Here is a 26295-nt window from a genome sequence, read left to right as displayed (position 1 = left end):
ACTTTTTTTATTATTTTTTATTTATTTATTTTTTAAGATATGCTGGTAAACCTACTTTTAAAATGATTGCCTGGTCGCGCTGACAACGACCCTACACTATGATTGTCCAAGTCAGTTGATTGTGCCGTAATTTGTGTTTGTTAATTCCATTTGGGAAGGAGGACGTGCCATAGCTTTAACATGGAATTAACAATCAAGTTCCGAGAGAACGTCCTGACATTTGATTTGACACCGGCCAGATCCTTTTAAGGATTCAAGATTCAAGAGGTTTATTCGTCACATACATAAACATACTTTCATACATATATGCAGTGAAATGTCAAAGGTACAGGTACAGTAAATTCAAATGAAGAACATTTTACAGTGAATTTTCTGAATTTAGTAGACTGCTCGAAAGGAATTAAATGAAAAATGGAAACATATGGGGGATGGTAGTTCAGGAGGTAGAGCTGGTCGTCTAGTAATCTAAAGGTTGCTGGTTTAATCCCAGGCTCCTCCTGTTGCATGCTGTAGTGTCCTTGAGCAAGACACTTAACCCCTAATTGCTCCTGATGGCTGCGTCCGTCGGTGTTTGAATAATTGTAAGTCGCTTTGGATAAAAGCGTCTGCTAAATGCAATGCAATGCAATGCAATCATATCTATGTTACTACTATGGTTCAAAATTTTCTTAGCTATTAATAGCAGAAAATGAACTATAACCGGGGTGTTAAATGTTTTATAAATGCACCAATAGTCATCCCTGTCACATAAATATATCATCTAATTGTACTGTGGAATTTGGTCAAAAATTCGTGATATTTTGCTTTTACCTACACAAGTAAGACTCTCTCTTCCCTCAGCCACCTATCTGAATATATATTTATTTTCTTGGATCAGTGTTTGTGAGTTTGTCAGAGATCAGGTATTTTTACATATTTTAATTCAAGGCTTTTGGTTTGTGTGTTGACTGTCTATATTTTGTCCCTATTTCATTTGAATAGAAGCAATAGTCAGATATGAGCATTTTACAACTGTTTCCATTCCCCTTTCCACCCTCTTCCTTTCATTCAGTCGCTGATCACATCTCTCAATCCTCCATCCCCCACCCACCACCCTACCACCCCCACCCCGCAGCGTAAGCCTCCATCCGGCCAGAAGTGTGCCAGGAAGGCGTGGATGTTGTGATGATCAGGCCTGACCTGTGAGGCCTGTCCCCATTGGCTCAAAACCAGGCTGCCACCAATCTCCCTGATTATATCACACTCTCTAGGGAGGCGTTGTAGCAAGCTGTGTGTGTGTGTGTGTGTGTGTGTGTGTGTGTGTGTGTGTGTGTGTGTGTGTGTGTGTGTGTGTGTGTGTGTGTGTGTGTGTGTGTGTGTGTGTGTGTGTGTGTGTGTGTGTGTGTGTGTGTGTTCGTTCTCAGGGCAGAGTACTGTGGCCACCCCTAACCAGAGGGTGGTTATGGCATGTGACTGTGTGGTTAAGGAATCAGGACGTTGTTGTCATCAAGCATTGTGGCCGTCCTCAGTGATGGTTCACTACCGTCTATTCTACCACTGATATAGTTCAGTGGTAGAACAGACGGTAGAGATTTGACGTGACACACATGGGATCATTATCATTCATTTTTGAATGAACGGAAGAAACCATACACTTTATTTGTATGTATGTATGTGTGTGTGTAATATATAAGTGGTATGGACTACCTAAAGCCCCTGTGTGAGTCACAGGATTAGATTAGGATGTAAGTGACTCACCTTTCCAATTTTAGTGTCTGTGTGACCCATTCCTCAATAATGACATACCTTGAGCTATTAGATAAGTGGTGTGTGTGTGTGTGTGTGTGTGTGTGTGTGTGTGTGTGTGTGTGTGTGTGTGTGTGTGTGTGTGTGTGTGTGTGTGTGTGTGTGTGTGTGTGTGTGTGTGTGTGTGTGATGTTACATACGTACTATATTAATAAGTAACGCATAATTCTGGGGAAATTCTGGTGTTGATAGAACAAGTCAAAAAATATTAAATTTCAAATGAAATAAAATATATGTACATATATAAACAGAAGTTAAGCCCACTATGGTTGGTGGCGGGCACTAAAGTCAACTACATTTATGATTTATTATTATTAGTATTAGTAGTAGTTGTAGTCGTATGATTTATTTGTGTGATTTCATATTATTCTTACCAGGCTTGTGTTGGTATCATGGTTTTTGTCTCTGTACGCCGCGTATTGCAGTCTGTTCCGAGCATCCACTCCGAGGAATTTAATTTTAAGAATTGTTTTTGGTTTTGTTGTTCACAATCCTCCTATCATCCCTCGCATCAGCATCCAAAGATGTAAACGCAATGTTGTTGTTGTTTTTTTGTTTTTTTTTGCCCCGCAGTCGGAATATTACTAGATTTACTGTCTTGTCAGGCTGAAACCGGATTTATGAATCCTCTGCATGTATATGAGGATTAAAAAAGTGGATCTTGGGAGGCATGAGAGCATTACAGCGAGGTTTTAAGGATTACACCTCTATCCTGCTTTTCTTGAAAGAAGCCCTTCAGCCCAGAGGGGACAGAGGGGCAGGGGAATAAAACAAGGACTTAAGCAGGTGGGGGGTGGGGGCTTGTTGGGTCTAAACCTAGGCAGCGCCCTTCTCACGCCATGGTTCAGGACACTTTATCCTGAAACCAGGCGCTGAGGGCCACCGTGCCCTCAGATTTACCGTGTTTGTGATCGGTAGTTTGTTATGGCAATTAATTCCTGTTCGTTCCCCAGGAGACGCGCGCGTGTGTGCGTGCGTGCGTGTGTGTGTGTGTGTTCTCTGCAATATTTACTAAATTATATGTTTGTTAATAATAACCTACCTCAACAGTAAGTAAGTGATATAGTTATAGTAATAAAAAGTAATATGAAAATATTTCAGGATAGTCATATTGTCAACATGTACATTTTATTTATTTCTCTCTATATATGTCTGTCTTTCTTTCTGGCTGTCAAACAAATTAAAATAGATAGGTAGATCGATAGATGACTATTCACGTCGTATAACGCCACAATTTCCCACAAGGGATGAAAGTATCTACCTAATAATACATCTGCAGAACAATCATTTGAAAATTGGATCACTTCACTGTAATTCTGCCTTTATGCAGGAAAAAGAAAACGCAACATTTGATCTCTATCATAGGGGGTCGAAAATCCCCGACGATATCTTTTATCACATCACAACACCAGTATTATCATGGTGCACGGCCCGGCTCCAGTTCTGGTGAAGGAAGGTGAAGGGCCAGCGTGCTTTCGGTTCCTCCGCTCTGTGTGCATGTGTCCTTGGTGTCCCCCCACGCACTGCGGGTGGATTGAGCTTGGATTACCAAGACGGATCGCCCCCCGAGCCTCTGCCCCGTCCTCCCGTCCCCGCGACTCGCCGTGCAGCACTCCAGCCAACAGATGCTTCCCTCTCGGGACACTCCCCACAAGGAGCACGGGGGGCAGTAGCGGAGGGGTTTCAAGTGCTGCTGATACTAATCGGATCAGGGATGACATATTGCCAGGGTGAAGGGGATTGTCATGGTCCAACTGACCAAGATGGGGTGGGGTGGAGGGGGTGCAGGGTCAGAGGATGCAAAAAGGTCTGGCAGATGAAGGGATGTAAACGATGGACGGGTACAGGAGAGGGTGGGGAGAGACACTTTAGGATGGAGAGAAGAGCAAGAAGAGGGATGTTCCCATCGAGGGGGTAGATATACACAACTAATCTTCTAGTCGGAGGTCATTGTTATTCAGTTCGTAGTTGAACAGGTTGGGTTTTTTTGGCAATCGCTAGAACACAATAGGCCCAGCAGGCACAGAACACATGAATAACGTTGCTTTGGAAGTGTGAGCTAAGCCCATTAGCAGGAGCACCTGCTTTTCTCTGCTGGTTAAATTTATTTGGTGCTTTAATAAGCTTTTCTAACGCTTCGCAATCAGACCGCAGACCCAAATCTAAACCTATTATATCAGTATCCCACTAGCACCAGGGCCCATTGTCTCCAAACCTGTCTTTGGAGTTGTCCACACATGCGTGTCTGCTTTTAACTCCACAAACTCACAAATTCTTCAGTCTATACAGTTGATTTGATCCGAAATGTGGATGTGGGACTAATGTTGAAGATTGAGCAGATCTCAAACACACATCTCGCTCGGTCGTGCTCTCGCTCTCTCTCTCTCTCGCTCTTTCTCTCTCGCGCTCTCGCTCTCGCTCTCTTTCTCTCTCTTTCTAAGGCTAAGTTGCCGAGTGGAACACACTGACCCCAGAACAGCTTGGACGGGTCTCCTTTGGTTTGGGATGAAGAGGTTAAGTAAATCACCGGGGTTCTGGTTAAGTGGGTAGTGTCTAATGCACAGATCTTGTTAGAGGTTGATGAATGGAAGCATGGTGTGTGTGTGTGTGTGTGTGTGTGTGTGTGTGTGTGTGTGTGTGTGTGTGTGTGTGTGTGTGTGTGTGTGTGTGTGTGTGTGTGTGTGTGTGTGTGTGTGTGTGTGTGTGTGTGTGTGTGTGTGTGTGTGTGTGTGTGTGTTGCGCGCGTGCGCGGCTGCTGAACAGATGGATGGGGCCAAACTAAAAACATTTAGCAGCACAAATTAAAAACTGAACCTCTGGGATGTTTCTTTCTTTCTCTCGCTCTCTCTCTTTCTTGTCTCTTTTTTTGCTCTGTTATTGTTTTCGCCTCTTCGTTCTCTTTCTCTCGGCCTTCAGTCATTGATTAAAAAGAAACTGACGCAGACAGTGATTGCTCGCCCCTTACCTCTTTTTTGTAAACAGGAACTGAACAAAAGTTGGAGGAAAAATCCTGTGAAAGTGTAATTTCGCCTTTTGTTTATGGCATAAAGGAGGCTTTATCCCTTTGCTGTGTCTTGTTTTGGAGGGATGGGCCCCGATGGAGAGACTCACTGTAAGAAAATTACTCGGGTTCAGCCTTGGTGTGTGTGTGTGTGTGTGTGTGTGTGTGTGTGTGTGTGTGTGTGTGTGTGTGTGTGTGTGTGTGTGTGTGTGTGTGTGTGTGTGTGTGTGTGTGTGTGTGTGTGTGTGTGTGTGTGTGACCAGCAACAGCATTGTGCAGCTTAAAACCCACTTATCTGTGTCTGTCTCCCCTCTGTCATCACTGGCCTCAGAGACACGTCAGCTAGATTTCCTCCTTCCCAGCATACACCTCTTTATGCTAGTTACAGTGTCATGTTTCCTCAGTTACCGTGGCAACCGGTACCACGTAAACAGACGGCAAAATGAAAAACATGAGTCAATGGTGACTAAGCCGTTGGCCGGGCGGTTGTTAGCGGCTTAATGAGGTGGAGGTGCTTCTGTTTGAGTTTGGCTCTGCCCAGGTTTGGCCTCTGGCGACTTTCTGGAGATGTGTCTCCAACAGCGATGTCCAAACCACAACGTGTCTCTTCAAAGGACCTGTCTGGCGTCAAATCGAGTTTTAGTCGCTTCCTGATGATAACTCACATTTTATTTTTTTTTTCTAGTCTCTATTGACCTTTTTGTATGTATGAAATTGAACAATATTGGGAGAAACCTACCTTCTTTATAATTATCATCATTATAATGATTATCATTTTTATTATAATTTCATATGAATTATCTGAATCTAAATCATATGTTTGTCAAAGTTACTTGATTGTGCTCTAATTTGTGTTTAACTCCATTTGAAAAGATGGAAGCACCGTTGTTTGAACATGGACAGACATAGTTAAGGTACTCAACTGTTGTACATCATTAAAGATTGTGTTTGGTAATGACGAGAGGGGAATTGATGATAATAATAATCAAAAAAATGGCTACAGGACAGGTTTTTTTAATGAGGTTAAATAGTATTTATACATGACAATATCCATTGGAATGTGTCTCTACAGTACGTTCACAGAGTAACCCTGTTTAAAACCCCCGTGCTCCCCCGCAGTTCTTTCCGGGCCGTCCGGTGGTGATGAACCTGCTCAAGTCGGTGGATTCGTGGCTGCAGACGCAGAGCGGCGTGGAGGTTTCCTACAGGGAGTTCAGGGAGATGCTGGACAACACGGCACAGGTCAGAGGTCACATTAACTAATTTGTCATGTTTACAGTACATGTCTGCTGTATGATATATATTTTTTTTGTTGTTTTTTACATTTGCCAACAGGCTTAAAATGACCGAGACCTGTTTTTACTTAAAAATGTTTTTTTATTATTAATTAATTCATCCTTAATGTGCACATATATCTGTTTACCCATTTTCGCACCAAATGTAAATATGTTGTTAATTTTGAAGGTTTTGTGGCTGAAAGGGGACATGTAATAAAACATTGGATCTGATGTTGAATCCTCTGGGCTGATAATTAGTGGCTTACAGAGGCCCACCCGTACAGAAGCCCCCTGTAGGGCTCCTATCCATATCCCCTATATATTTGAGCATCTTATAAAGAATTTGAACTTCAGCAGGATCGAAACCAGTATTTGAAAACCTTGCTGCATGGAAATAAAAATGGACGCAGCAGGTACAAGGCAGTAAACTCGTTGTTTCATTGTGTTTGCAAGGTCATGCTTATGGTCCGTCTTGTTCGTCATCTCAAAATAAATAACAAATACCCATTAAAACAAAGATCTGATCTTGATAATATAGAATACAAAACTCGCAGTGAAAGTCTAGTGAGGAAAAAACGCCCAGATATATTTCAGTGTGTACAGTACTACTGTATGTCCTTGTCTCGCTGGCGGCCCGTGTGCAGTGTGGGCTGCATGTGCTGTTTTCTTTGGAATGAAGCCTGCGTGCCTGCGGTATTTGGGCCCTGGCAAATTGAAAGAGTCACTTACTTACATCATTAGCTTTTAGCTGGCAAATCAATGGATCAATGAATCAATGGGAAGGTATGAACAGACTTTGCATCAGAGCAAATGGACTCCGTGTACACACACACACACACACACACACAACACACACACACTCACACACACACACAGTCCAAATCTTTACTATTGACGTGTGAGTAACCCTGTCAGTCAAGCTACCGGGCCGACGGCTGGCAGCGGAAAGACAGAAACGACTATGTGTCAGAGAAAATATGTTGTTGGATTCAACTCTGGTTTGTTGCTAAAGACCCAGAACGCTTCTCTGCCTTTGGAGGAGGGTGACGCCATTAACCTGAGGTTGACTTTGTATTGATCAGGAAAACTGCTCGAAACGGATTTCATTAATTTGAACAGGTCTCAGAGATGATCCTACTTTGGGAGATTGTGCCGAACAGTTTTCTCTTTCTTCTCTTTCTGTTTTCCATGCTCTATCACTTCTTTTCTTACTCTCATTTCTATTCTCTCTCTCTCTCGCTCTCTCTCTCTCTCTCTCTCTCTCGCTCTCTCTCTCTCTCTCTCTCTCTCTCTCTCTCTCTCTCTCTCTCTCCCCCTCGCTCTCAGGCTGCAGACACTGGCTTGCCGGAGGAGGTGAGGTGGGTGGGATGCCAGGGCTCCAAACCCCATTTCAGAGGATACCCCTGTGGGGTGTGGACCCTGTTCCACGTCCTCACTGTCCAGGAAAGGAGCTCTGATTCAGGTAGACACACACACACACACACACACACACACACACACACACACACACACACACACACACACACACACACACACACACACACACACACACACACACACACACACACACTGCAGTGCTTGATGTACATTTTTGGGCGGGATAAAAGGTAATGATAAGTAGTGATATTGAATCATTACAACATCAAATAAATTGACATTTAGGTACGTCTAATAACCATATTTTTTAATGGTATTTATTTTTATATTAATAACAGAAACAAAGTAATGAATAGATATAGGGATCCTAAATAAATAAAGCATCTTATCACACTACACTAAATCAGAAGAACATGTCTCCAATTCAGCATACCAAACTATTCACACTTTCCTGAACACATGAATCACATGCACAGCAGATGTGTGGGGTTAACGGCTCTGCTGACATATTTACAGAACCGGGTTCCACATAAAACCGAATTATGCCTCCTCAGCTTTTCTCACCATCGAACCATTTTTCCACCTCGGAGCAGCACAGCTACACAGAGATGTATGTATGTCTCCACTGTACACGGACAAAAATGGGAACGGCACCGGCCAAGATCAAACATTGGCGGTGTTAAGTGGAGAACTTTCAAACAAAAGAACCAGAGAGAAATGTGTGTGTGTGTGTGTGTGTGTGTGTGTGTGTGTGTGTGTGTGTGTGTGTGTGTGTGTGTGTGTGTGTGTGTGTGTGTGTGTGTGTGTGTGTGTGTGTGTGTGTGTGTGTGTGTGTGTGTGTGTGTGTGTGTGTGTGTGGCAAGCCAGTGAACTGTGACACAAGCTTTTTCACAGCCCTCCTGGGAAACATCGCTTCATCTCTCTTTATCTCCCTGCGGCTCTGGGGCTCATGGTCACAGCGGGTTGTGGCGTGCGCAGGACAGGGATATGGAGAGTCTGTCCCAATAGAGATTCAAGATTCAAGATTTTTATTTGTCACATACATATACATACTTCCATACATATATGCAGTGAAATGTAACCCAAAACACGCACACTGAACTGGCTGTGATCACGCTAGAGAACACACTTCCTTTATAACACACACACACACACACACACACACACACAAATACTGGGAGCTGGGAGATATAGAAGAATGTACTTATCACAATGGTCTCGGCGCATTTTACACAACATCAAAAATCAAAATCCTGTGTGTGAAAGAATCAAATCGTGGTTCATCACTGTGGTGTGGGGACAGTGTGGTTTGAGCAGCCACGCCTGTCCTGGGTCTAGATAATTGGGGACCCAGGATCAGTGTGGCTGCATACCTGTTGCTCGTCGGTCGGTCTAACGAGCAGCAGGTAAAAGCCCCATCCCCACACACACTCAGGAGAGAAGCACGCGTCATGACACATGTCTATCTGCTCCTGGGCTTATTCCAACTAGCCCACTCTCTACAATAAACTGGTGTCTACAACCCTGTCGTCTGTGTCTCTGTGCCAGAGGCCTCTGAACACGCCACTTGGATGGCGTGTGGTAGGAGAAACTGGCACAATCATATTGAATCATATGGTGATATAATAAATAACTATATTTAAAGTATATTTATATTCTATTTTATTTATTATTTGAACTGTATTGTATGTCTGTGTTGTGAATGTCATGCAAAGAGTTGCTGTTTTTTAACTATAGATACTTTTTCCCTGATTGTTGGTTGTCTTTTTTTTTCGACTCACCTATTTAAAAAAAAAAAAAAAAAAAAAAAAAAGGTTTATTTTTCATTTTCTTTGGAAAATGAAAACAGAAGACTTTGTTTTAAAGTAGTTGCTGTTCGTGTTGAAGGTGTTTCTGTGGGTGGGGGGTGGGGGGTTGGAGAGGTCAAGAAAGTCTGAGGCTAAGGACTCAAAGTCTTTGTCAACAAATTAGCAGTGGAATGTTTGGCGTGTTTTCTGCACCGTCCTGATGTAGCAAGTCAACAAAGAAAACACTTGTGCACAAGCTTGTACGCACACACACACACACACACACACACACACACACACACACTCTTCTTTATGTGCTCATGGACCTCCCATGTTTTGCTGTGTTTGTCGCTGCTGAAACAGGGCCTAATTGCGATTGTGTGAAAAGGGATTATGTTAGATTAGTGGAATGTGAGTGGTTAATAAAATACGCAGATGACCGGTGGCTCCGCACTCGGCGTAGACATTAATCTCTTTCTCTCCAATGCACTCACTCACTCACTCACACACACACACACACACACACACACACACACACACACACACACACACACACACACACACACACACAAAACACATAGAGAGACAGAGGTTAATCCCGGGGTTTTATGGACCCTCACGTGACCTGCAGATGGACGGCCAAAAGGGGTGTCCATCTGGACCCCCGCAGATCACCAGCTAAATGGGTGCGCGCACACACACACATAGATACACACACACGTAGAACCACACAGCAATGCATGACAGCAGTAGTCACAACACAAACTCCAACCTCTTCATGGAGACACAGACACCCAAAACACGCACACTGAACTGAGCTGTGATCACGCTAGAGAACACACTTCCTTTATAAGACACACACACACACACACACACACAAATACTTACTCACACACCAGCATCGCAGCTCATCTGAGAGCCTCCACTAAGCCTGGAACAAAAACACAGACACTTTAGCTACTGTAAAATATGGTTTTGGACTGTTTGAAGTCCTGAGACAGCAGCCTCCCCGCCATTCACACAGAGAGTTAACTGCCTTTAATCTGCTGATGGGGTTATCCCGCAGATAATTCATCTCAGTGTGGGGTTGACCCAGCTCACAGTGACTCCCGGCCCATATCAGCGTGGGAATCCAGGAGGTCGCAGGTTGGCACTGGGCTCAGGTTTCCAGCTCATTTTAATCTTTGATATTTTGGTGGAATCTAGACTGGCTAGAGTAAGCAATTGTCCTTATTTAGTGTAATAGCATTTCTGTTTTGGTGAGATTACATTTAGAAGTGAATTAGATGGACTCTTGTCTGCTCATTGGCATTGCTGGAATTGAGGATTACATCATTTATTTACTTTTTGAATACTTAATGTCCTGGATTATTGGGCGATATGAGTGCTTCTGCAGATGGGGAGGGGGGGTTCATTACTATTGTATACTGTTGTAAATGTGAACATTTTAATACATTTAAAGTATTTTATACTTTTTCAAATTTACATTCTGTGGTACATTTCATGCCCTCCCGCATGGGGTCTGGTACAAAGTGTGTATCTTCCCTATCATTGAGATGAATTGTGAATAAGGAAATCCAACCAGGTAATACAAAGTTTGACTGTTAGTTTAATCTTGTATAGACCTCCATTGCTCGTGTTAAACCCTGATGTATTCTATTCCCCTCCAGAGCCACAGGAGGTGCTGTGGGCCATGCGAGGCTACGTGCGCAGCTTCTTCGGCTGCCAGCCGTGCGCAGAGCACTTTGAGGTCATGGCGCAGGAGAGCATAACGGAAGTGAGCTCCCCGTCCAATGCTGTTCTCTGGCTGTGGTCAAGACATAACAATGTCAATAACAGAATATCAGGTAAGGAGCACTGCAAAATGGCTTTTACTCCAAATTCTTTGCTGTATCAATCTCACAGCTAGCAGTGAGGTTGCAGATCGCAACCAACTGAATACCACTCCCCACGGCGGTGCAACTCGACAGCCTGCGTGGAAGAGACGGTGGCCGTGAAAAACGTGGAATTAACTCCCGAGAGCCAGTGTTTGGTTTGTCAATTCTAGGCTACTGTAGAAACATGGCGGCGCAACGTGGCGGCCTTCATTGCAGTGTACCCGCTCCCTATGTAGGTAAAAGCGGCTCATTCTAAGAGAACACCAACACAACGATTTTTACTCTAATTAAAGGCATACTTGTAAATATTATATTCAATTTCTGCCAAGTCAGTTCCGTAAATTCGACACACTGCACCTTTAAGAGCGGAATATCAGGTTGGAGGAAGATAGAGATTATGAAGCCATGCGGCTGGAAGAACGAGCCCCGCCCTCCTTCACACTCCATGCTTTGGTTTCCCGACATCCTCTCCTCCTCCGAGCGTTTCCATGCGGACCACAGTTTTCTTACCTTACTCACTTTTGTTTTGGAAAAGAACCACCCCCAAACTTCTGCTTCCCTTTAAATCCTGATAATGCGACTATGTCGGGGGGGGTCGGAGCAAGGGCAGGAGGAGGGATCCTCAGATCAGACGCCAGCTGTCGCCTTGCCTCACTCCCTCCACTATGATCCGCTATGGCCTCACCCCTCTTTCCGCTTCTCCGCCTCCCATTCTACGTTTTCTACCCCAGGCTTCACCCCTCAGCCACTGCCACAACTCCACCGTGCCCCTCTCTCCTCTCGCTGCTTCTCCATCGTGTCTCCGCATCCTGTGCTTTCTCACATGCACCGCTGGATTTAAAACTCTTTCGAGAAATATTTGGACTCATTTCATTCAGCCAGGCTCAGGAACACATGTACATACTAATATTTCAAGATTCATCTGTTTATACTGTTTTATTTTGTACCTTCCTGATTCGTATTTGCTATATCTTCTTAATTATTTAATTATTGGTTATTGTTATCTTGTTGATTATTATTATTGAGATTTTAGTTTTCCTTTTTTCACAATTCTTGGCCTCTTTCCTGATGCAGTCCCTAATTTGCCACAATCATACCACTTTTTTTCTCTAGGATAGGCTTCAAATATGCTTATTTGACTCTATATTGGTATTAAATATTTGGCAAAAACAGGCTCTCATAGAATATTTGCTCCCAAGCATCTGTCTGAGTGAGCAGTTGCTCTTGAGAGTCGAACCCATCAGTCTACAGAATGAGTTATAAACAGCTCTCCGGCACCCCACCCCCCAGGCTGTGCTCACAGGGTTTTATTAGGCTCAAGGCTGTCATTAACAGCCCACTTTGTTAAATCACTTTGTTTTGTTTCCTTTGTGATGTGTTGACCGCCCCCTCTTCATTCTCACAGACAACTTGTGTCCCCACAATGACTGTGGCTGCATGGACACACGCTCCTGCTTCGGTTTGGCCCCCAGATACTTAGCCACCGTTTCCACCTTCCCCTAATCCATTCTCTCTCTCTCTCTCTCTCTCTCTCTCTCTCTCTCTCTCTCTCTCTCTCTCTCCCCCCCCCATGGGACTCATCCGCTGCTTGACAAGTGATAGGGTTACATCCTCCCATGGAGGGTCCCTCAGGAACCACCCTTTTTTGGACCACACACACATGCACACACCCTTTGTCACGCTCATCCACACACAAACACACAATTCCCAAGATGTCATAGGATGGCAGGTGGCACACGCCATGACACAATCACCAAGGCAAGCCCCACTCATTGCACTTATTCAGTGCACATACACACAGACCCCCAAACCCCTCCTGACATGCACGGGTCAGGTTGTGGCGTGCAGTGTGGAGAGTTGGTTCGTCATGGGGCTCCATGGAACTGTGGGTGAGTGGGGGATCCGGGGTAGGGGTGAGTGGGTGGAACAGGGAGGAAGAGCGTGGGCGGCATGAGGGGAGTTCTCCCTGTGGACCGCACACTCGTTCCACCCGCTCCCCTCCCCCTCCCTTTCCCCAAAGTGGATCTCTTTAGCGAGCCTCCCCACCCCTCCCTTTCACGGGCAGCCATGCATGAAACCGCGGCTATTTGTAAAGCAGACAAACAATTAATTTAGCTGGCAACAAAGAGGCCCCAGGGCCCTTGGGCTGAACAGCAGTAGAATCAAGACCAGTGGCAGCGCGGCCCTGTTGCAGCCTGTCAACAGGCTAAGACAGCAGCACATATCTCCAGACAACAAAAACAGCCACGTTAGACACATTAAGTGTGTGTGTGTGTGTGTGTGTGTGTGTGTGTGTGTGTGTGTGTGTGTGTGTGTGTGTTTGTTGCATAATAAAACCTTTGTTATATTTTTGTTGTGCAATAAGTGCTCCAATGTCCTTGCGTTTGTTTTGGTTCGTCTTATTTAAATGAGCTCTGGCAACACTCGCAGTCTTCAGTTTCCATTATGCAGGGGTGGTCTTAGTGATTTGGAGGGCCGAGGCAGGGCCAACGTGAGGCCTTCACACTCAAGAGAGGAGCCCTTGTCATGACACGGGTCCATCTACTCCGGGGCTTGTTGTATCAAGCTCCCTCTCCACAATAAACTGTGTTTTCTCAACCCCATCGTCTGTGTCTCTGTGCCAGAGGGCCCTGATACTGCCATACTTTTGGCCATAATACTGCACAATGGCACTGCCTCGGGGTGTTGGGTTGCATAATCCACAAGGACCAACAAAAAAACGATTCCCGTGGGCACTTTGGTCTAACGCCCCGCTGAGGTCTATACCGAGTTTTTCCAACGGGACCTTGACTAGAGGAAGGGGCCTCAACGGCGCAGTTTAGTGTGGAGAGGGGGCTTGTCACAACAAGCCCCAGAGCAGATGGATGCGTGTCATGACAAGGGCTCCTCTCCTGAGTGTGTGTGGGGATGGGGGTTTTACCTCTTGCTCGTTAGACCAACCAACGAGCAACAGGTATGCAGCCACTCTGATCCTGGGCCCCAATTACCTAGACCCAGGACAGGTGTGGACACCATCCCTACACGACAGCTAGTAAATGAAAACTATTTAGAGAGAGATTTTTTCAGCAAGCAAAGCTAAATGAGCAATCTAACTGAACAATTCAAACTTTCTTCACATAGTTAGAAGAGGACATACCGCATCTATCAGCGGTGCGAGAAGTACAAATACCCTGACATAAAATAGTGCAGTGGTGTGCACAGAACATTTTAGGGGTAGGGGTGAAAATTCATCATTTCAGAGAGGTTGACACCCAGCGGGACACTGTGGTGTTATGAGGTCAGGTGCTGCTGTGGGGTACAGAGGCTGCCAATGCTGCCGTCACAGGTTCAAGTCCACATTTTGCCATTCAAGGCACCGCCATTCTGCCATAAATCAGATGACTGGAGGAGACAGCACTCATTAAGACTAGGGATGCAACGGTACAAGGTATGTTATTGAACCATTCGGTATGCCCTCTACGGTTCAATACGCACATGTGAAATGTGGTGTTACGGTACCACTGTAGAAGTCCACGGGACACGTTGGCGCAGTGGCGCGGCATGCAGTCGTAAGTAGTAAGTGCTGCTTCCTACTGAATCCACTGTTGCGGCACCACCGGCCACGTTAGTCATGCAGGGTTTGTGTGGGGCCGCACAGAATTGCGCACAGAAATAAGTGTTTTTTAATTTTATCTTTTTAATTATAAATAAATAAATATCGGAAATTGATATTAGAATTATCCACTATCCTGGACACCTCTCCTCCTAGTAGATAAACTTGTGCAAATAATAACAAGCCACAAAGGAACTCGAACCCTCGTCTCTCCCCACAGTCATACACACAGAGCGTTAGACTAGTTATTTGTGGCAGACTACTATAAAAACATTTTTTACACCTTTTAACTTTAAAAACTTTTTTTTTTCCAATTTTCTTAAATATAAAGATACCGAAACCGTACCGTTACCGTGGCCCCAAAACCATGATACATACCGAACCGTGAGCCCACTGTATCGTTGCATCCCTAATTAATACTCTGTGACTCAAAGAAGTAACTTCACTTGAGGATTCGCTACTGAGAGCTTTTGAAAGGCACCACCCCAAGGGTGTGTTTAAGAGTGCCCACAGACCAGGGCAGAGTGTGAAGTTAACCTGGTGGCATGATGGTTCAGTGCTGCCATGGCAGCTTCAGATTCCAGATATTTCCATCCAAGTCCTGTTCCTTCCCCACTAAAGCTTTTTTCACACGTAGCACACAACCAGAGATTGTCCGTGTCACATTTACACTACCTGGAAATAATCAGTTTGGTTTAGACGATGGGCAGAGCCTGGGTGCAGGAGGCAGGATGTGACTCAATGACGCTGCAGAGTTTTAGCAAATCCAAGATGTCTGCACCCCCTGGCCTCCAAGAACAATGGCTGAGTGTGTCTGAGTTTGAGTGTCCAGAAGCTGTGTGGCAAGTTTTGGAACACCTCAGAACTGACTGTTGCCGTAGAAGTAAAGATGGTGTGCCACTTCAGTTCTTTATCTACAACAGTGCAAGTGTCTCGATCATCATGTGGGATAGTCACAAAATAAGCAGGTGCCCATGTACGGTATAAGACAGGTATTAAACTTCATGTTTTCTCATGTCTACAAAAGACAAAAGACAGACCTCAAAGGTTGAATCAAGATAAGACATATTTCTCCCACAGTGGAACAGTCAGTTGTGAGGTGTTCAAAAGCTTCGGCCACACACAGCCTCCTCTCAGAAACCCCCTAGCATCATCTTTCCCAGCAGCCAGGGGGATGCCAAGTCTGCCCAGACAGATTTGTTGTTGATATCGGGCTGCTGGTGCAGAGAGGGAGTCGTACCGGTCACCCGCGGATGTGTTCTGGGTGCACGGCCCCAGGTCACTTTCATGCTCAGCCCTGGTGCTTTCAAACGTGTCCTCGGGGTGCCGGCTTTCCAAAGCTCACCCGGCATCAAGCTTCAAGTCCCCCAACACGGAAGCTCTCAACATCATATGCGTCTTAGCGAGCTTGGATGTCTCCTCCAATTATTTGATTAAAGAAACAGGACTTGGATGGAAAAGTCTGAACTTGAACCTGCGAAGGAAGACAGCGTCTGAACCATCATGCCACTAAGTCACCTTCACGCTGAGCGATGTATCCAGGCACTTTTAAACCTTCCCTTGGGGGTGTCGGCTTTCAAATACTCGCTCAGCATCAAAACCAAGAGTCCGGCTACGGCGGCTTACCTCTTTGTGCCGCCAGGTCTTACTGAATTTGGTCGGTCTCCTGCAATCAATTGATTAAAGGGACTGGACTTGAACCACTGAAAACTGAACAATCACGACACCAGGTCGCCTTCACACTCCATTTCCAGGCGTTTTATTGCCGGGGAGTGGTGCTCAGTCCCCCCCCAGATCCACCCAGCAGGATTTGTTGTTGTGATCAGGCCGCCGGGGCGGAGAGGGAGTCCAACGTCATCCGCAGATGTGCTCTGGATGCACGATTACAACACCATCACGCCACAAGGTTGCCTTCAAGCTTAGTCTGGGTCTCCGGGCGCTTTTAAACATGCCCTAAGGTTGCTGGCTTTCAAAACCTCACCTGGCATCAAAACCTCAAATCCTCCAACCCTGAAGGGTATTGTGTTTGATATAATCCTTGTAGTGCCGTGTAACAAGTTAATTGTTACTTTTGCTTATTCATCTTGTTGACATATCTTATGTAACTAATTCAAATGACATACGTACAGTTGGTCTGTTGTGTTGTAGGCATGGACTAAAATAAAAAATCTGAGTCGCAAGCCCATACATTACTAAAGTCCCAACACTACAAGTGCGGGTCTCACCCACCATGTCCGTGTCCACTGCACATTCTTTAAGGGCCCTTTTTTCTAATTCCTATTATAAGGATACATATGGGATGTGAGTGATGCACGGTGCCGATCGCTGGAGTGACAAAGTAAAGAGTTTTATGGAAAAATAAACAGAATAATAATAATACACACAAATTCAAATTCCACACAAGGCTGGAGGCAATTGCCTAACTATGCCATATAGAAAGACTGTGGCATTATGACTCTGCCTTCCACTTCCTGCACACTCCAGGTGATCCTCACTTACAGAATTACTGCTGAGGAGGCTAGTTTGACATGCTGAACAATACATATTTATACCTGATGAATATGTATGCCAGGTGATGACATCTCCCTGACAGGCCATTGTGGCAATCTCAATATGGCGGGTATGGCTAAAGTCACCCTGTCTGCAAATGTAGCAAGCTGATTGGAATAAGGAAAGAGATCCTATGTGTGTGTGTGTGTGTGTGTGTGTGTGTGTGTGTGTGTGTGTGTGTGTGTGTGTGTGTGTGTGTGTGTGTGTGTGTGTGTGTGTGTGTGTGTTAAAATCCACAAGCATGGACACGTAGACAGACACATACACACCAGCCCATCGAGCACACAGTAAAATTGATGTATCCCTTATGTAAAGTGCTGTATGCAGAGTACATACACACATGCATATGACTGAGAGTAATCTAGGGTGGAGGGAGAGGGGGTGGAGCAGGGTTGGAGGAGGATGTAAATTGACAGTGAAGTAAAGTGACAGACCTGCTGCCGCTCTGTTACTCTCTCTCCCTACACACACACACACACACACACACACACACACACACACACTGGCCTATTGCTGACAGCATGCAATTTATTACTACATGTTTGTCCTGAGTGTGTGTTTTAGTGTGTCTGCCCAAGTTTCAGTGTGTGGCAGTGTCTATATTTCTGTTTCTGTTTGGGGGGGGCAGTCACACTTTTATATGTCTGTGTATGCATAGTGCATGTGATGAAGTCGGGATCTTGGTCCCCAGGAGTTTGGTGAAAGACAACATGGGCAACAAAGGAAAGTTTCTAATTTATTAGAGGTGTTGCCTGCTGCTCTTATGTTCCATTTGGAAATTGGCCCGTCTTCAAAGGGGTACAGAGAGACCTGTCCGGGGTTTAGAGCTCTGAGGTTTGACTGGGCAAGGGGATTGTGTGTGTGTGTGTTGTGTGTGTGTGTGTTGTGTGTGTGTGTGTGTGTGTGTGTGTGTGTGTGTGTGTGTGTGTGTGTGTGTGTGTGTGTGTGTGTGTGTGTGTGTGTGTGTGTGTGTGTGTGTGTGTGTGTGTGTGTGTGTGTGTGTGTGGAAGCTGTCCACTTTGACCACATCTATTATCTCACCACTTTTTCCTCTGGGACACCCCGGAAGCCCATTGATCATTGTAAGATCCTGTCATGCACACACACATCACACAGCCCCTCCCCATGACATGCACACAAACAATTCTAAGCATCCCCCACCAACACACTCTCTCTCACACACACACACAAATGATTTACATATACACACATGCACTTAAACACATGCATACACGTATGCATATGGGCACTTAGTTTTTATGAGCCTTGTGACAAGATCAAATGGGTTCAGCACAGATTGAATCCAGCCCTTAACACGATAACCTTCCCAACTTGCCCACCAGGAGTGCATAAACAACAGCATGGGTCAAATTCACTGCATTTAGGCGTCACATTCTGTAGTAAAGGATTAAACTTGAGTTCCTGCCAATTCACATTTTTATATTCTCCGATCTATCTAGTGCAAATATAGAAATGGCAAAATTTGTTCAAGGTCTGGGAAATAAGTCAATATTATCAAATATGGTTGTTCAGTAGTAAAACCATTGTAAAGGTAAAACGTTGTTTTTGTTGTAATGCAGTCAAAATTTATAACGTAATATACTGTGTATGACAATAAGTAGTGACCTAACATTTCTCACAGCATGAGGTCTGCGGCAAGTGCACTCGGCTATGTGGGTGGGCGCTCAGGTCTTGTGGCTGGGTGGGGCATCTGGCCGGTTGCGGTATGGCGGGCCTCGCCTTTCAGCAGACCGTTGGTGGGCATGGGGGCACCGCGGGCTCGCTTGAGGGGCGGGCGGTTCTGGCGGGGTGTCAGTCTGCTAGTCTCCCTGCCTAGCGCCCGCGGCCTCAGTTCTGCGCCTGCAGGTGCGTCTTATGCCGGTAAGTGGGGGTGGGTTTAATGTGCGCACTTCGGGGGTGCAGGGTCTGGTTTATGCTCCTCGGGCCGTGCGTAGGTGTTTCTCCGCGGGCCTCCTGCCTCTCTGGGAGCTTGGGGGCGGGGGGTCTCCTGTGGCTGCAGGGCATGGTGCTCAGGGCTTTCCTGAGGTTGTGGAGTCTCTTTACGGCTGGGAAGCCTTTTCCTCTGCTTGGAGGCACTTCGATATAATTCCGACCTCATACACCAGAACTAACTTGGACAAATCCTGTGAACTCACCGGTGGACACATGGCACGCACGCACACACACACGCACTCACATACAGACTGACTCATACAGGCACACACAAACACCCTCCTGATTGTATCCTTCTCCTTTTCTCCCTAATTTACTGCCATAGCTATCACAGGAAGAGGCCATGTGCCGATTGCTGTTCCTATTTTCCTGGATTTAATTAGTTATGTTTGGTATATGTTGTTGTCTGATGTTCCTATGTTTTGTGTTTGGTACATGTTGTTTGTTTCTGTTTATTTTTCTACTTGCAGATTAACTCTGTCCTAGATGCAATGGCATACAAACGCTCTTTGTTGGATGCCAAGCATGCTGACAGCACAGGTTAAAAAAAGAAAAAAAATGAGGTCTGACATATTTGGGGAAGGTTTAATTGAAGATTACAGCTCAATCAGTCCAATATATACTTGTCATTTCCATGGAACATAATGTGACAAGCTTCTTGAGTTGAATTATTTAATTTTAGATTTTACATGTATTATTAGATATAATAAGATTCATCACTATCATTTAAAAAAATCCTATGGTTAGATGAAATTATTTCCATTTTCCATCCCCAGTTGTGACTGTGTGGCTCTTTGTGTGGCTTCCAAGGTTCATTAAGCGAGGATCCCTACTTTCCTAAGATCCAGTGGCCGTCTCCGGAGCTGTGCCCCGCCTGCCATGGGGTGAAGAGGAGCGGGGAGCACAGCTGGGACAATGCGGAGGTGCTGCCCTTCCTCCTCTCCTACTTTTCTGCCAACAATCTCCTCACAGGTACAGAACTCTACAGCAAGACTCATCCACTGATTATGTTCTTACAAACAGTGCGTCTTTTACTGTGTTTTCATCTGCACTATATATTTACACTGCCAGCAGAATGTCCCTATGGTGGTAATAAAGTCCATCAATTCATCAAGTATAATCAGAATCTGTTCAAGCACAATCTTTTTAATCCTTGTGTATATTTGTACTGTGCTGCGTTGATAATAATCAACCTAATAAGAAGATTTATTTCTGATCTTTGATTTTATGACTGCTTAAGCAGTTGATTTATTTAATAATCAGCTTTTTTCCCTCCTCTTCTCAGACTACCTCGACGATGAGCCTGAGGTTCTGGCAAAACAGAGGAAGAGGCTGGAGGCTCTGAAGGTCGTGTTTGAGACTCAGAGACGAACGGATAGGAAGGCCCGGGAAGCCCTGGCCTCCATGACACAGCCTGCTTCGTCACAAACCCCCCTAGAAGAGCAGAACGAGGAAGAAGAGGAGGAGGAGGAGGAGGAGGAGGAAGAGGAGGGGTTAGAGGAAGGAGGACAGGAGGAGCGAGTGGTGGACGAGGAGGACGTTATCGGGGAGGCGGCAGCAGTAGCAGCGGTGAATGAGATCGGTACTAAGATGTCAGAGTCGGCTCCCTGGGCCAAACCTGAAGAAAAGTTGGGTCGTGGCCGGTGGCGGGCCCTGAAGAAGCCAAGCATCATAGGGGTGAGGCTGCGAGGCGCCCAGGAGGACATCGTGGACCTGGACTCCTTTGTCAACCAACACTTCAAGGCCAAAGCGCTGCGGGCTGCATCTACTGCCTCCAGCCAGGTGAAGAGCCGTACCCTGCAGCGAAAGGAAGAGCAGGAACCAGGCCCTGTGTTCGGGCTGGGGATGGAACTGGACGCAGGGGTGGGAATGGTGGGCCTGGAGCCCGTGGAGCCAGACTTTGGGCTGGGTACGGGGCAGCAGAGGAAGTGGTTGCAGAAGCGAGAACTGACAGGGGAATATATTGGCGGCTCTGACGAGGTGGAGCAGTGGTATCTACAGAGCCAAAGGGGGCACTGGATGTCCGTGCTGAGCATCGGATTCTCCAAAGTGGATATCAGCCTATGTGTCATTCTTTACTTCCTCTCCTCCCTCTTCCTTATGGCCATGTACCTTTTCTTCAAGAACAGACTGAGGCTACGAAGGGCGAAAGTGGCCCTGCCTTGAATTCTGCAGATGTCTGAATGGGATTCCTGAAAATTAACACCACTATGTTACAAAAAGCAGCAGTCACGATTAATGTTCAGTTACAAATAAGCAGGTTTGAGGTTAGTTTAAGGGGATATGTCAAGATTAAGGCCATCCTAAGGACTCCACTTAAACTCTACCCAGACCTAAAGCAGGCAACACTTCTTAAATCCTGTGGTCACAAGAGTTGTCTTCTTTGAGTTGGTAAATAGAAGCAGTGAAGCCTTTAATTATTTTAGTTTAGTTTTTACATGTACAATTGGATTTACTGACTGTAGATTAAGGAGGATTTGAAATGGAGGGGATAGACAAATTCCAATAAACAAGAGATCCCTCCTATGGGCTACTATTTTGGGTTTGAATATTGGTTTTTAAAAAGGACTACTGATGGAACCTTTGAGGCCTTTTGACCACTTAAAACACATCACATCAAACAATAGTGAAGAAAATTTCCATTTATATGAAGGGAAAACAAATATGTTGTGCATAATTTTAAAAGCAAAAAATTGTTTTTATTGCTCTAATTCGCTTATGTTTTTTGAGTGTCATGTTAGGCACAACATTTTTTCTGTGTAGACTGGACTATAACAAAAAATTACGTTTTGCTATTAAATATAGTTAAAAAATATATATATATACATATATATATTTTTTTACCCTAAATTTGTCGAGTAATTATTGAAGTAATAAACTTTTTCAACTTTAGTGAGATATCTGGCTACTCAGCGATAATAAATGATTAGTCCTTAAATGTAGTTAGTCCTTAAAGAAACTATATATATTAATAAATATAAGAACATTAGGAATTATTACGATATTGCCGAACTACACTCGTTCGCTGCTTTTTCCACAGACACTGACAGTTTATCAGGTTTCCCTGCGACGCTCTCATTGCAGATTTGAGTTAACTACGTCAATCCCAAGTTATCAAACGTGTTCCAAGGGTTTTGAAATTCTTCAGGACCGTGATTGTAATTATTATTTGAATGTAATGTGCCTGGAGTGAGAAGCCCAAAGCCGGGTCAATGATGGAGAGCGAAACTGAATAGAGGGACCACTGAAACTAAGTTTTGAGGTGGAGATTTCTATATAAACACAGTCAATAGACTTGTCATCAAAAGGCTGTAGTTGCTGAATAAAATGTTTTATTTCATGGGTAGTGGGTGTGCCAGCTTGAATAATCACTGCACTTTTTGCAAAAATACTCTTAACACAAGCTTGAAGTTTTTAATTATCGGTGCTTGAGTCAGTTGTTTGTCAAAGATGTATGGAGCAACAGTGGAATCTATCTATTGCAGCAAAAATGAAAAATAGTATGGCCTTCCTAGGGGTGTAACTGGTGTTCCGCTTGCTCTGGATTATTACATCATAACGCTGAGTCTGCAGCTCATTAGAGTCTCGCATATCTCGCATATGTTCACAGAGAACGCTCTTCAAGACTAAGCAGGATTTGGTTTTGGTGTCCGTAACTGATGTCATTCAGCTCAAAACAACATTTCCTTCTTTTTCACTTGTTGCCCTAAAATCGAATCCATAAAACTATTTTTGATAAGGACTATTGTTTTTTTGGTTCGTTTTTTCTCGTACATTCAAATATTGCTGTCTACTGTTATATAGTCATATCTGGAAAACATGGTTCATCTCAAAACTATATTCCATATCATTAACATTTGTTGATGGCTCTTGATGGTTTCACTTCCAGAGCATCTTATGCCCACTATACCACCTAAGAGGTCAAAACATGTTTGTGGAATCTCCCAGATGTTGCAAGGTTTCAGTCTTCTGTAAGGGCCACTGTTGTTTGTTTTGGTTCTGTTTGGACTGAGGCTGCCAGGATGCAAGACGAGGAGGCGCAGGGTGTCGGATGGAGGAAAGAAGGGTTAAAGGCTACAAGGTTGAAGGAAAAGCCTGTTGCCATCTGCTGTGCAGCGCAAGCTAAATCCTAACAATTTCATTGGGATTATAGCAAGTGAGTAATCCAGCTTTCCTTTAGGACTAGAGGGGGAGAGATTACCCTTGAGGATTAGCTTCCAGCAGATAATAAACTTTATTAAATCGCAATCGGCTTTCAGGGCCTCTTCTTCCCTCACACACTTGGAGGTGCGCTCCACTGGAGCCGGGCACCGGACCTTCAGCGAGGGAAGGAGGGAAACTGGTTGAGGTGGATAAAAGAGGATGTGGTCTGTAGAGGGGGGGGTGGATGGATGGATGGATGAATGGAAAGCGAGCTTCTGGAAGCAGGTTTTTGATGTTGCCCCTGTTGCAATAAGCCCATCTGAAGGACCACGCTTGATCTTGGACTTTGTTTTTCCTGGAAAATGGGCTTGAATTCCCATGACCGCAGGTCCCCACCCCCACCTTGGCCACCAACACAAACAACAACACGCGTACTCTGATCCCTTCTCAAATAAAATCCTATCCACTTAACCTGGTCGGCCCACCCATACCACCCACAACTTCAGCCATCCAGATTGGGTGTTCAGCGAGGTTTAATCTATCAGCTAAGATAATACGTTGCGATGCTGAGATGGTCTACAATCATCACAGGTATGAACACCCCAACACACACACACACACTCACATAGGCACAATTGATTAATGAATCTATATTAAAGTATAGGCGCAGGAGGCGCATCAAGGCCGAACAGCTGTGGAAACGTGTTGATTGTCAAACTCTCAGATAAAGCGAAATCGAATCAGCAATGAAACACTGACTGTGAGGATGAACTATTTTTCAGGCGTGTGATTTCTTGGAGCAGTTTTAATACCGGAGAGTTGTTTTTTATTTGTTGCCTGTCACGCTAAGGGAGAGGATTTACAGTATGTACCCTCTCAAACATTTGTCTGTCTGTTTTCCATTTGTTCTGTTATTCCAAGCATATATAATGTACTTGCTGTTGTTGGCCTATCTAAAATTCAGACAGTTTGTTTTCCTCTGTCACAGCCGAACCAGAGAAATTGTCCACGGAGACGTTTTAAATAGATGTGCACTTTAACTAAAATACAATTAATTCAAACCTTGATGTCAAAGCGCCGCCCGACCTCCTCGCCTAACAACTGATCTATTAATCTGTTCAAAGTTTATTAGAGCATCTATAGGATTGGAGTCAGAGCAAAGTAGTGGCTCGCCCCTTGCGACTCCCTACACCACTTATAGCACAGAAGCCTTTTCTCAGGTGTCTTGAGCCCCCGTGCACCGCAGGACTTATGTAGGTTGAGACTAATGGTGGTTAATGAGGAAGTTGGCTGCGGAGCAATATCTGTCTGTGGCTTTGCCAAGGCCGGGGTGTGGGTTCACTGTGAGGACAGGGGCTTTGAATCCAGACCAAGGCACGTTTAGTGTTGTCAGAGATTCCTTCTGCCTGAATATATTCTGGCTTGAACAGAGTGATGGCATACCTTAACATATCTAAACTGGCATATCTTAGAAAGAAAATTACTCTGCTATGAGTATTTAGGAATCATTTTCTACATTTGGAACATTATTGCCCGTAGGAAGATCTTGACTCAGTGGATTGGTGCATTAAAGGTTTAATTATTACAAATCAGATCTGAACCATTAAGTTACAGAGAGCAACCCTCCTTTGAGGCCCAAACCTGCCTGGACGTGTGTAAGCAGGTCATAATCAATCAAAGATTGCCTCATGCAGAAGTCACATCATTGCAATACTATTGTTTTATAATATCGGAAATTACACTTTTTAATAGAGTGAAATATTTTGTTGGGAGTATTCTACCCTGACATTGTTCCATTATGAAAGCAGTGAAGGGTAAAAATCTCACCTTGGTGCCCTGTTGATGTCTTCAATAAATTAGACAATGTAGAGTTTTATGGTGGCTCCTCTGCTGTGCGCTCTGTGCCTCAGTGTTTATTACCCCTCCAGTGTTGATATTAAAACACAGGAGAGGATTGCTGCATTTTTCTGTCATCTCTGTGTCTGACTTTAATAATACTATAAAGCTTCCTGCTGCGGAAGGCTGAAGTGTGGAGGGAACAAGAGCGAATAAATTATTTTAAAAAAGAGGTTAATATATGGTATTGGTATATATCAAATCTATTCTAGGCCAGATACCCTTTAGTTTTAACATTCAGCCTTTTAGAGTAGTCTTTTGGAGTCAAGTAGGGTCAGATCCATCTAATTTTACTGAGTTGCCACCCCCCCGCATGTGGACCACCATCCTCATCCTCAGCATCTCACTCACAAACATCCCATCTCACCATCATCCTTTTCGGCAGTGGATTGTGGAAAGATATAATTTAACATTAAGACACTGCAGGATCTGCAGTTGTTGCATCTGTAACATGTGTGTGTTGTATGTATACAGACACACACACAGAACACAAATAAAACATCAATGTATGGTGAATGGGTGCATACTTAAGAATAAAATGAATCTCTGTCCATCTATTTGATGTCTGTCAGACCGGGTTTGCTTATAAGTTTACCTTTCAAACCTCTGGTGACTGGATAGCAGTGTCCTTTATTTTGGAAGTCATTGCAGTCCATCTGTGCATCACACACACATAAAGACATAAAGCAGAAGTGTGGAGAGAAGGGAGAGCAAGGAGAGTGAATCAATAAATCTCTACATGCTCTCCTGTGCATTTAGGTCCTGATAATGTGCTCAGCTCCACCATTTTAATTTCAACATAAACCTGACCCTTACCTCGGGCGGTCCCTTCTCTTCTGTTTCATTCTGTCCTGTTCTCGTCCCCACTGTTTATGTGGTTTACAGGAAATTCTGGTGTAATGAACTTGGGGACAGTCCAAGGCCTGCCAGTCAGTCTGCTTTAATGCACTCAACTTGTCACCGAGCTGCAGTGGTTTTAGTCAGTGTTTCTTCATTTGTCACCGGTGTCAGTGGTTCTGGGTCATTTAGGATATTTTATTTAAAAATATATAATATT

At 44.6% G+C, this 26295-nt stretch overlaps 1 protein-coding gene across 1 annotated transcript in view; it reads left to right on the top strand.

Moving 5' to 3' along the window:
• qsox1 (quiescin Q6 sulfhydryl oxidase 1) overlaps positions 1-22828 on the top strand; it is a gene marked incomplete at its 5' end in the record, with an annotated part of 31077 nt that extends 8249 nt beyond the window's left edge. The window contains 5 exons of the mRNA XM_079996595.1: positions 5906-6028; positions 7390-7525; positions 10898-11074; positions 20010-20171; positions 20485-22828. Of these exons, the coding sequence (XP_079852721.1) occupies positions 5906-6028; positions 7390-7525; positions 10898-11074; positions 20010-20171; positions 20485-21365 (1479 nt within the window). The 3' untranslated portion in view covers positions 21366-22828. The remainder of the gene's footprint in view (positions 1-5905; positions 6029-7389; positions 7526-10897; positions 11075-20009; positions 20172-20484) is intronic.
• Positions 22829-26295: the final 3467 nt, after the last annotated feature.

Source organism: Zeus faber (assembly GCF_960531495.2).
Source record: "Zeus faber genome assembly, chromosome: 1".
NCBI lineage: Eukaryota > Metazoa > Chordata > Actinopteri > Zeiformes > Zeidae > Zeus > Zeus faber.
The sequence above is the reverse complement of the archived record's forward strand: the minus strand, read 5'-3'. Positions and strand labels throughout refer to the sequence as shown.